The sequence below is a fragment of the Dasypus novemcinctus genome, chromosome 5 (genome assembly GCF_030445035.2).
Source record: "Dasypus novemcinctus isolate mDasNov1 chromosome 5, mDasNov1.1.hap2, whole genome shotgun sequence".
In the NCBI taxonomy this organism is placed as follows: domain Eukaryota; kingdom Metazoa; phylum Chordata; class Mammalia; order Cingulata; family Dasypodidae; genus Dasypus; species Dasypus novemcinctus.
The window spans coordinates 45,898,367-45,911,091 of NC_080677.1; the positions used below are offsets into that span (position 1 = coordinate 45,898,367).

Genomic DNA, 12,725 nt, shown 5'->3' on the forward strand with positions numbered 1-12,725 from the left:
CTGATTATTCCAGTACTAAACACCACATTTACATTCCCTATTATCTTAAGTGCTACTTCCTTGTTTTTTGAGTTATTAAATATGTTAGGTCCAGTTTCTAAATTTTCTCTTCTGTTTCAATTATCTCCTTGTTAATTATTAAGCCCACATCATATGGTGTTAATTAATAATGATATAACTTAACTTTTAAACTGTACTCCCAAATACTCTTCTTAACATAAATTTTTTGATATATCCCTATTTTGATATATTTATTGTTTATTTTTATAAGGAAAATCTAATTGGGGTGTTGAGTGACACTGCTAAGTTTATAGATTCATCTAGATATTCATCTTTGCAATATTGAATATTCTTATCTTGAATATTGGGCTATCTCTCCATTTATCTGAGCTTGTTGTATAAGAAAGATAATAGTTCACAACTATTATACACTTATTGTTTATGTATGTCTATGTAAGAGTGATATATTTAATAAATTTTTTAAAAAGTAAAAAAAAATAGTGATTTTATGTAGTTTTCCAAATAACTTCTGCCCATTTGTTTTTATGTTTATTACTGGATATTTTAAATATTTTGTTATTAAGAGTAGGATCTTCTTCCTTTTATTTTCAAACTGGATTTCTATTATATGTAAGAAAATTATTGATTTATATATATCTATTTTTGTATTCACTTTTATTTTTGTACATTGGTTTAAACAGTTTCAGTTGATTCTCTGCTTTCCTGATAAATAATCAATCATATCCTAAGTAATAATAATTTTGGCACTCTGTTCTCCCAAAAAACCTCCCAGTCTGTCTCCACATTAACAGGCAATCAAAATATGTGTACTGAAGTGTATATCAGAGAATGTAATGTGAAACGGGACCTTGAAGGGTTATCCAATGTGTCTTGTGTTGAAGCCAAATGTCAGTCACCCACAATGAATGAGTCCTTTAAAAACAAGTAAAGAAATTCCAAAACTCTTCCATTTGCTTTTAAACTATATATTCTTTAACACATATCAAACTTTCTGTTCTTGGTACTGAGTAGCCTTTTTATTTTCCCTGGTTCTTTAGGTATTTATAAACTCATTGAGCTTATAAGACACAAGGAAGCTACAACTACACAAATGAAAAAGAAAGAAGGGAAACCAGTGGTTGATGATGTCTTGCATTTAGTTTACCACAATGTTTGGCACATGGTTGGTTCTGAAAAAAACATTAAACCAAAGCCATCTCCAAAGGCCTAGGAAAAGAATAAGAACTTTGATAAATTTATTTGGATTACTGTGTCTGAAATTAAAAGAAACTCTCTAACACTATCATATTAACTTCCAGAGGTAATGGGAAAATGTCACTATGTGAAAAAACTCTGCTGATAAGAAAAGCAAATTGAAATTCTATATAAGGGAGCCGATGTGGCTTAGTGGTTGAGCATGGGCTTCCCACATATGAGGTTCCAGGTTCAATTCCCAGCCTGTACCTCAAAAAAAAAAAAAAAAAAATCTATATAAGTTTGAAGTGCGAAGATACTACCACCACCTTTTCCTAGGTTACCATCTTCAAGAACATGTACAATACCAATGAACAATAAAGCTGGGCAACTATAACTGGTGACAGATAAAAACTGCTATTCCAACTCATGAAATGTTTTATATGCATTTCTTCATAAATTTTAGGGGAAAATCTACTAATGATTCCCTCTTTAGGCCTGTTTGTCAAAGCGAGGAGAATTAAAATCTGTGCTGGGTTGAATGGTCTGAGTATCGACCATAACATATTTCCCCTTATTTCCTATTTCTAAAGCAACATAAGCTACTACTGTTGCTGTTATTGTAGGAAACGTAGTGAGAAGAATAGCCCTTCAGTTGAAAAAAGGTATATATATATATATGATATAGTAGTTTGGGTACAAGAGATAAATAAAAAAAATAAAATTAACTCTGACTTTTAACACATTTTATTGTGGACCATTCCTTTAGACAATTAATGCTTAGGCTTCAAAAGCATGACTTTATTTTTAGATGTAAATTTTAAGACAGGAAAGAAAAAAATGTTCAAGGCAATGACAATGTCCCACTTTAAAGTTCTTATGTTTCCACTTAAATGGTTATAATAACACATGCTAGGGAAATTTTCTATATTTATTTTAGAGTTACTGCTATGTACATATGTACTTTTCTTGGTAGGATGGGCATCTTCATATCTAGGGCATCCCACTATGATGACTGATTATGTTCCAGCTGGTCTTTCTCTACTTAGGAATGAAATTTTTTACTACAGTAAATTTAATCAAGCGATCCTGTTAAATGTGGCACTGGTCCCAATCAGCTGAAACTTTTGAAAAAGGAAAATACAAGAGGAAAGAGAAAAGTTACAGTATTTTGTATCACCAACTTCTCTAATGTGGGTCCTGAAGTTGAATAGTCTTTGGTTCATACCCTGAATTCATCACTTATTAGCTCTATAACTTTCAAAGTGCTGCTTAACCCCTCTAGATTCAATAAATTGAGGAATAATATTAATAGCCACATTTTAGGCTTACTATGGGTAAAATGAAAATAATGTATATATGCACTTAGGTAGGCGTCAGACACATAAAAAGTGGACAATAAATATTTCCTTTTATTATTATATTTTCCAGTGTCCAAGTGATTTGCAGACCAACTGCATCATTATAGTTGAAGTGCTTATTAAAACAGTTTCCTGTGTATCACAACACCAACTGTTTCAACATTTCTATACATGAAGCACAGAAATCTATAATTTTTACAAGAACCCCAAGTGATTCTTAAGCACATTATTTGAAAATAATTACCCAAATGTTTGAATTTCTGTTTAAAAAAGTACTGTTTCCTTATAATAATGCAATAGTCTAAAGCCTCAATTTATTAACTTATCATCATGCTATGTTATCGACAAGCAGCCTTCTTGGAAGAAAATAAAAGCCCATTGCTGTGGTTTCTATTTAAAATGTTGACTCCTACTTTAGTTTGCTAAAAGTTGCTGGATGCAATATACCAGAAGTGGGTTGGCTTTTATAATGGGAATTTATTACATCAAAAGCTTACAGTTCTAATGCTGTGAAAATGCCCAAATGAAGGCATCATAAGAAATGTTGTCTCACTGAAGGTTGGCTGCAGGCAATCCCAGACTCCTGCCATGTGGCAAGACGCAGTGGTGGTTCTGGATCTCTATTCCAGGCTTACTTTCTCTCCAGAGCTCAGCTGTGGGTGATCGGGTATATGGTTCATCTCTCCCATCTCTTCAGGCCTCCTCTCTTTGGGGCCTGTTTCTGAGCCTCTGTGCTCCACTGATTCCAGGCTCTGGCCTCCAGTATTTCTCTCACTCAGCCTCTCAGTCTTTCTCTGTCTCTGCCACTTTTTTCAGTATATCTCTGCTTTGAGTTTAGCTATTATAAAGGAATCCAGCAAGGGGAATAAGACCTACTCTGGGCCATGCCTCACTGAAGAAATCCAATCAAAGTCCCACCAGTTGAATCCAGTCCAATCAAAGGGTCCCAAACCAACAGGAATGGATTAGCTTCAAGAACATGATCTTTTTTGGGGTCCACAAAAAGTTTCAAACTGTCTCAACTCCCATGACAACTTTCATTCAAGAACATGCAGAACAGCTTCTATTCTGGAACCATCTCCCTGTCAGTCCTCCTCATCTATTTTCTACCTTCATGTTACCAGTTGGATTTTCTAAATTATTCTTTAGACACTCTTCTTTTCAAAATCAGTTAATAGTTAATCATTCTCTACATGATAAAGTCTAAGTTCCAGAACATAGAATTTAAAATTCACAAAAATATGGCTCCTTCTCTTCTCCTGTCACTGACATGGTATAAAAACTAACCATTTCAAATAACTTTTTCTGGCCCCCTTCATTGCTCTCTCTCAGGTCAATAAATGACCTTAAATTTCCTATTGAGATCATGTCTACCAAGATCCAGTTCAAAGGCCACCACACCCACGAGCCTTTCCTAATCTCCCCAGCTGGGGGAGTTTATGCTCTTAAGCCCCTAAGTATATAGCATTCTTAGAACACTTTAATTTTTTCTTTTCTTTTGACATGTCCTCTCTTTGGTTTTTAACGTCCTATTGCAAAGAACACATCATATCTTCCTCTTTCTATCTCTCATGATACTTGGCACAATTTTAGACTCAAGATGGTTATTCTAAATTAACGACTGAATGAATAATTGATAGTTAACATGTGACTTTTAAAATGGTTCTCTGGAGATACTCAACCTAGGAAAATATTTAACTTTTGGCATTTTTAATCACTTTTGGAGTGCAAAGGCTTTCTTTCTTTATTAGTTGTATAACATCCCATGCAAAACTCTCACTACAGTTAAGAAAGCAGGGAGCCACTGTGACTTCCCCAAATCATTTTACTAAAGAATACTTTGGAACCAGAGGTATAATGGACCAATTCTCTGTCCAAATGATTTCTAAAGATATCAACATATCTAAAAATATAAATATAATATATAAAAATATTTTATTTCCAAAGATACAATTGCAGGTATGCCTTGTGATACCAAGTGTAACTTGCAGGAACAAAAGTGAAAATTAATCATAGGAAAATTTATTTTCCATACCTCCATTATGAATTTGGAAAAAATATATATGCAATTTTGACTTCATACTTGACAAAATGTTTATATGATCGTTATACTAATTATTCTTCACTCTTCATAGTTCTACTAACGAGAGAAATTACAATTATCTCATTCATGCTACCAATTTAAATGAGTAGAACTGTTGAGAAACACTAGTCATTTGTATTCTGTTTCTTGTCTGTATCAAGCTGAATAATATGGTACAATTTTTAGCCTCCAATGGTAAAATTCATGAGAAAATTGTTACGACCTGAATATTTAACAATTACCTGATTGCCTCTAATGCTTGTTCACCAAAATCAGTTTCAGGAAATACTTTCTTAAAGGAAAATTCATGGATCATGTTTATAAAGATATACAGTAGAATATCTTATACATTTAAATTGAATTGCCATGTGAAAATAACATCATGAAATGAAATTCTGAATATTTAATAACTTTGACAATTTTATCAAATATTTGCCTCCTTGAGTGATTAGTAGTGATTACCTTAGTCTAAACAAAGGAATATGTAAGAATATTTTGTTAGACCTCATTATGCAATCATAGCTCAAAAAAGTTGACTACTTTGCCATGATACTTTGTAAAATCCATCCTGTGAATTTAGTTATATTTTTGGTTAATAACATTGAAACAGTCAAATTATTTCCTGTCAAACCCCTTTTATGCATCTGCAGATGGAACAGTGCTAGAAAGAATGTGGAATAAGGAGAATTTAGAGCCCAATTAACAGTTTCACACTTTTTTTTCTTGGAAATTAACATGCAACTAGTAACTATCATACAACATTCATACCTAAGAGCCTGCACCTGAAAATTCAAGGTAAAGAACTGTTTAAAGTGTATTATTGAAACAAACTTAAAGATTTGAGTCCTGAATCTACTCTCTCATTTTTTTATACCTGCTCAGATATCCTATGTAATGTTTTATCAGAAATTCCTGACCCAGTTTTATAACATAAAGTTTATTTCTATATAATTAGTCATTGTTTTATTGATTACTTTACCAGAGTTAAGGTCTATATCAGGCAAGAGCTATGCCTTAATGACTCTGAAACTCTTGCCAAATTTGGCAATGTTGGTACTTAAATAAATTCTTCAGTTTTCATTAGAATCATTTATTCCTATTTATAAGGAAGACTGTTTAAAATTTTCTAACACAAAGAACGCTAGGGCTGGTAATTAATACTAGCTTTACCAACTAAGAAAGAATGTAATGCTAAGAATGAGGATGACACACTCTGGCCCTGACTTGTACTTAGCCATTATTTTTAAATAGCAATATTCCTCTAAATACAGAGTCTATTCATAATGATCCAAAGTATAAAGCATGTTATGGGATAATTTATTGAGGTATTAATTTGTATTTTATTTTCACTGATGTGAAAGGATACTTTGGTATCTGTATTGTCCCCTTTCCCAATACTAAAAGAGTGGTAAGGATTTGGGTTTCTTTTAATCAAATTTTTGTGTGAGGAGGCCTATATCAGAAGTTGCCTGAAGATCCACTTCCATCCTAGGCCTTCCTAGGTCTGGGGGTGGGGGCTGTGTGCCTGGGGACAGAAGCATCAAAAAAGAGAAGGGGATGGCCTTAAATGGTAAGGTGATGGACAAGTCAACTAGTCCATGATTAGCAAAAATCCATGCCCCAGTCCTTGCTGAAATCCCAGGGGTTTGTAAGATCTGGTGAAGGGTGTTAAGGATGTGGGGCTTCTAGAGTGGTTGTTCTTGAAGAACTTGGCAAAGATTCCTTTACCTTGAACTACCTACTTTCAGCAGACTTAGATATTAAGAATGTCATCATAATTGCACTTGACTAAGGAGCTGAGGCCTCCCCCCATCTTCCAAACATCCTAAATAACTCCTAGATCCTTGAGGGGTATGGATGTTGACAAAATAACTGAGAGTCAATCAATTTTTTTTTGATTCAGATTCAAATCAAATTTGTTTTCATGACAATAAGGATCATGTAAAATGTGCTTGTAAGCATAGGAACTGAAAATTATAGGGCCTGCAAGTATTGAACAATAAAAATGACTTTTGAGGGAAACGGACTTTGGCCCAGTGGTTAGGGCGTCCGTCTACCACATGGGAGGTCCGCGGTTCAAGCCCCGGGCCTCCTTGACCCGTGTAGAGCTGGCTCATGTGCAGTGCTGATGCACACAAGGAGTGCCGAGCCATGCAGGGTGTCCCCCGCGTAGGGGAGCCCCACGCGCAAGGAGTGCACCCATAAGGAGAGCCGCCCAGCGCGAAGGAGGGAGCAGCCTGCCGAGGAATGGTGCCGCCCACACTTCCAGTGCCGCTGACGACAACAGAAGCGGACAAAGAAACAAGAAACAAGATGCAGCAAAAAGACACAGGAAAAAAAAAAACAGACAACCGGGGGAGGGGAGGGGAATTAAATAAATAAAAATAAATAAATCTTAAAAAAAAAAAAATGACTTTTGAAAATGAACTATAAACATAATTCTGTATAATGAAATGAAAATTATTTCCCTCTGCTATAAGCATCAAAAGAGAAAGTTCAAATTATATACATCAAATAAATTTATATATTCCAAAAAAGTGAAAGTAGTGTGTCACATTTCTTAGAATAGATAGATAACTGTAGGTTATCTCTAAGGTTTTCAAATATATTTTTAAAGCTCTCAAATGTATTTTTTTGTCTTTATTTTTTTAATGTTACATTAAAAAAATATGAGGTCCCCAGTTATACTCCCCCACCCCCCTTACCCCACTCCTCCCCCCATAACAACAATCTCCTCCATCATCATGAGATATTCATTGCATTTGGTGAATACATCTCTGAGCACCACTGCACCTCATGGTCAAAGGTTCACATCATAGCCCACAATCTCCCACAGTCCACCCAGTGGGCCACGGGAGGACATACAATGTCCGGTAACTATCCCTGCAGCACCACCCAAGTCAACTCCAAATCCCGAAAATGCCCCCACATCTCATCTCTTCCTCCCACTCCCTACCCCCAGCAGCCACCATAGCCACTTTCTTCACACCAATGCCACATTTTCTTCAATTACTAATCACAATAGTTCATGAATAGAATAGCAGTAAGTCCACTCTAATCCATACTCTATTCCTCCATCCTGTGGACCTTGGAATGGTTGTGTCCACTCCACATCTATATCAAGAGGGGGCTTAGATTCCACATGGATGCTGGATATAATTCTCCTGCTTTCAGTTGTAGGCACTCTTGGCTCCCTGGTGTGGTGGTTGACCTTCTTCACCTCCATGTTAGCTGAGTGGGATAAGCCCAATAAACCAGAGTGTAGGAGCTGAAGTCTGTTGAGGCTCAGGGCCTGGCTATCACATGGTCAGTCCAGATTCAAGTCCCCTGGGTATACATTAAACCCCAGCACCAAATACAGTTCTGGTAAAATTAACAGGAGAGGCTTGTGAACAAAGATCACGTCTGAGTTCAGCTCCATCACACAGAAACACAAACTCCAAAGTAGGGCCAACTGACATGGCATTGAAGTCCATCTGCCATGACTGTAGAACCTGTGGGTCTCTGTAGCCCTCAGAAGAACCAATACCTGGGGTTGTATCTACTTTATCTGTCTCTGAGACTCTGCTCAGGTGTGCATAAAGGCAAACCCTCTGCTAACCTCCTGGCTCTTTTTGGAGACTCATAGCCATGTAAACTCATTTGTCCTTTCCATTTCCCTCTTTTATTCAGGTCAAAAAAGTATTTTTAATTCCTGGTATTATATGTAGACTGAGATATTCTGCTGGCCCGAGTTGAACCTTTTATTCGAGGTAATTTTCTAGTTACATCATCATCTGGTACTTGGTAGTAATCACTCGGCACCAGGGAGGCTCATCCCCAGGAGTCATGTCCACACTGGGGGGAAGGCAACGCATTTACATGCTGAGTTTGGCTTCGAGACTGGCCACATCTCAAATGTATTTTTACAAACTCAATGGATGAAACTGTTTTAAAAATTAGCATTCTTTAACACTTATCTATCTACCTCACTAAACATTCATTAGATTTGCCTCTGAATAAGCTGAATTATTTAAAGAGACACCCCAATGAATTTATCATTCATGATGAAATCCTGGGGCAATAACTCTATTCTATGTCAAGTATCTATTCTCTAGTCCCAGTTCTGACCTTAACTCTATGTAGTAGATTAAATATCTTTAACTTTTCTGATTCTCAGTGGTGTCATATGCAAATTAAAAAGATTCTGATGGGAGATTCTAAGGCTTCTGCAAATTTGAAATTTCTTTTCTAATGATATTTTTTCCCAAATACATTTGCCTGGACTTTAGACAAATATCCTAAGAAGGCCAGTCTTCACCTCCCTCACTGCTATTCATGTGATGATGATTCTCTCATCAAGTAACAATTTCAGAATTCCCTTTTCTTATTATTTTCGGAGTCCATTTGAGTTACATAAGAAGTCTCAAAGTTACTATGTTAAACTCACACCAAATATTTGAACAAAGAAATATTACCACCTCATTTTATTCACAAAGCTGTCCTCTAAATGGTTAAAGTTGCTTCAAAGAAGAGAAACCATACTCAAAGACTCTCTTAAATTAAAATCATTCAAAAAGAATGTGCTGTCAGTACTAATGCCATCTACCAAAGAAGAGATCTGAAAATATCTCAGGTAATAGCAGTGTTATTGAAATAAGCATCATTCTTTAGTTTATATATTCTCTTCATTTCACTAAAAACAAGGAATACATGTTTGCCTTATATATAATTATCTTAAAAATATGCACCTTTCTAGGGCTTCTGTTAGACATGTGCCAACTGCTAACCGAAGACCCAAAATATCAAGATTCCAGCATTCTTGAATTTAAAGTTCTGGAATGTTTGCTGGAAACCAGTCTAGTCTCTGTATAAACACAATATGCATTGTGTTTCCTTTCGCAGGTTAACCTTTATCAGTGAGAATTGTCTGCAATACTTCAATGAGACTAAAAGAAAGGATTTCACTTGAATGCTGAATATTTGGATTTGTCTACATGTTTTCTCAGCTGGAAGGAAAAGAGAAGAAGGTGGTAATTCCATTTTATAATTGAGAAAACTGAATCAGAGACATCATTAAGCAACTTCCACAAAGTTCTGGAGCAAGCAATAAGTCTAGAATATAATTTTAGGCTATCTACTTGTCATTTGAAGAAATATATTATGATTAAAATTAAATGAATTATTTCAGTTAAACTTTCTGGCTATACTTTATACTTACTGAAGGGCAATAATATTTAGCTAATAAAGTGAGTTTTCTCCCTCTCCCTAAAGAAGCAATAATACAAATACAATAAAAACAAAATAGATAATACCACGGAAGAATGCAGCCTATCTTGTGAAGTTTCTATGAAGTTTTTACAACTAAACGCCAAAGAAACAATCTTTGGTCTTCTAAGTTAAAAAATCAAAATATCATATAACCAAATATATCATAAATCTTTTTTCTCTCTCCTTCTGCCTTTATATTTCGCCCCTCCCCTCTGCACCGCTCCCCCCCAAGGATCCCTAGTCTATCTGCTCGTTGTCTTTGCTCATCTTCTTTAGGAGGCACTGGAACCAAACCCAGGACCGCCCATGTGGGAGGTGGGTGCTCAACTGCTTGAGCCACATCTGCTCCCCTGCCTTTATATTTTTTAAATGTATTTAAATATTTAGTATATACAATTGAACTTACTCTAAAATACCGCTAGTTTTTAAATTCTCATTTCTTTTTAATAGACCCAGTTATTATACCAATATATATGATTTCAGTTGAGAAGTAAATCTTTGGTAGTAGTATAAGCCATCTCTTCACAATATTAACAGCCATTTCCTAAATTCTAGATTTTGTATTAACTTTAACAAATAGGAAATACAAATTCCCCTTTTTGTAATTCTTTCACTAAAGATATAAAGATATCGCCACTTCAGTGAATTAGTGATTATTATTGAACACAAGCCAACTATTACAATGGGACTATGAATATCAAATATATGTATGCATTCCCTTCTGCTCTTTGCTCTTAAAATGGTGAGAGATTAGAAAAGCAGAGGAGAAAATTATGAAGCATCCAAGCAGTCATGTCTTTTGAGCTGAGTCTTACAAGCCTCACATATACACTTGGAAAAACAAAGCCAATGTTTTTGTTTTTTAATTTTCAGTCACATAAGAGAGTTTTCAAGTTTGGTAATGTATTGAATAAATGGGAATCACAAAAGAGGCAATTGTGGAGAGAATGCCTTCCCAAGCCAAAAGAAGGGGCTTGAGAGCCCAAGAGTGTGTACTGGAGAGGACAAAGCCACAGCCTCTACCCTGGAAAACAGAGGGAGAGCGGTGGCATTTTAAAAAACTTGGCTGTATCCAATCACACCAAAGAGAGTGTCTAGACAGACTGGGTTCCCCAGGTCACTGCACTCCCTCTTTCCCCTCTCCTCTGGTAGTCTAGGTTTGGTAGATGCTTAGAACTGCCTGAAGACCCTGAGTGGGGAAAGTGAGGTGAAGGCAACTGGAACCTGCCAGTCAGGTGCCCTGAGGAGCTGGATGGGGACAGTCCCCATCCTGGGTTAAGGCATGTCCAGCCTCCCAGGACTGGCTTCTACCCTGTCCTGCCCAGCTACAGCTCTGGCTCACAGTGGCAGTGCCCAGTTCTTCCGACTTCCAGCACTCAGTCAGGCTTAGGATGAAAACTTGTGCTGATCTATGGGCATGAGGTATATGTACTTTTGTGGCAGGTTGTGAAAATATTAGGGATGGGCTTGCATTTAAATGTTGTTTCAGTCATTCTGGGTAATGGCCATTATTCTTGAAAACCAATGATGTATATAATGATTAACAGCAAATGTAATTGGAAGTTGAACCTATCATTTCACTCCTGCATCCTCTTTTTTGCTCCCCTTTTTAATAACGGTTGAAATGGTAATACACATTAAGGAAGGATTTGGGTTTGTGGGAATTAGTGAAAAGATGGAGAGAAAGCTAAGTTTATAATGATAAAATGTTTATATTTATATTGGAGAATTTCCTTTGTTTTTGAGCCTTATATTCCCTTATGCACTGTGGTAGGTTGAATTATATACCACAACAAAAACCTTCTTAGTTTAATTACATCCCTGTGGGTGTGAACCCATTGCAATAGGACCTTTCTTTTTTCTTTTTTTCTTTTTCCCATGGAGGCATTTTATTTGCATGTATGTTTTACATCCCTAGAAAAAGAATCCCAGGATTTTTCCTCCTGTGTGTTTTTGCCTTGCTTCCTCGTGGTCCATGATGCCAGCTGAGGTCGTCAATACAATGAAACCAAGCTGACAGGATGGGAGCAGATTATTCTGCCATTTTTCTAGATCTTCGAGTTGCACATCAAATCTGGTACTAATCACCCCACACTTGTTTAACCTCCCTGTGAGGTTCACAACAATTTTCCCAGCTCTGTGATCATCAGTGATTTCAAACCCGCCAATGTGACCATGCTTAATCATCACAGTTAGAAACCTGACAATGACTTTGGAGCACGGCCTGATTAGAACCTGGCGTTTGCCTCTCTTCTCGGCATTGTTGATGCTCTTAAGAGCATCAGCCAGGACTTTCCTGCGCACCATTGTGGCGGCACGGAAAGATGGCCGAAAAAGAGAACAGGACCTTTCTAAGAAGCTGTTATTTGTGGTTAAGGTGTGGCCAACTGAAGTAGACGGGCCTTAATTGGATTACTGAAGCCAATGAAGAAAACTTGCAAGTCCCATAAAATGGGAGGCAGTAATATGAGCCAAGGAGCTCCAAGGATTGCTGGTAGCCCGCACCAGAATGGTAATCTGCGGGGGAGAAAGCCAGCCTTGCCAATATCTTGATTTTGGACTATTTCTATCTTCAAAATTGTGAACCAGTAAATTCCTGCTGCTTCAGCCAGTCATTGCATGGTATTAGTTAGGGCAGTCAGACAGAGTAAGGCATGCACTTTGGATCGAGGGAAGGACTCCCACGACTTGTCTCAAAGAGGACAGATGCCACTCCATAGAACTGCATTTGTGAGGCCAGCACCTCTGAATTCTAAAAACAGGTGGTAATAATAAGGAAGAGCTACAGTGTAAAACAGGTAGTTGGAAGTCAAGAAGAAATAAAAAATAACTTCTAA

At 36.6% G+C, this 12,725-nt stretch overlaps 1 protein-coding gene across 1 annotated transcript; it reads right to left on the reverse strand.

Moving 5' to 3' along the window:
- Positions 1-11,802: 11,802 nt before the first annotated feature.
- On the reverse strand, positions 11,803-12,195 carry LOC101415267 (small ribosomal subunit protein uS8-like). The gene has a single exon (XM_058298042.2). The coding sequence runs from the start codon at positions 12,193-12,195 to the stop codon at positions 11,803-11,805; it is 393 nt and encodes a 130-aa protein (XP_058154025.1).
- Between the last annotated feature and the right edge of the window lie 530 nt (positions 12,196-12,725).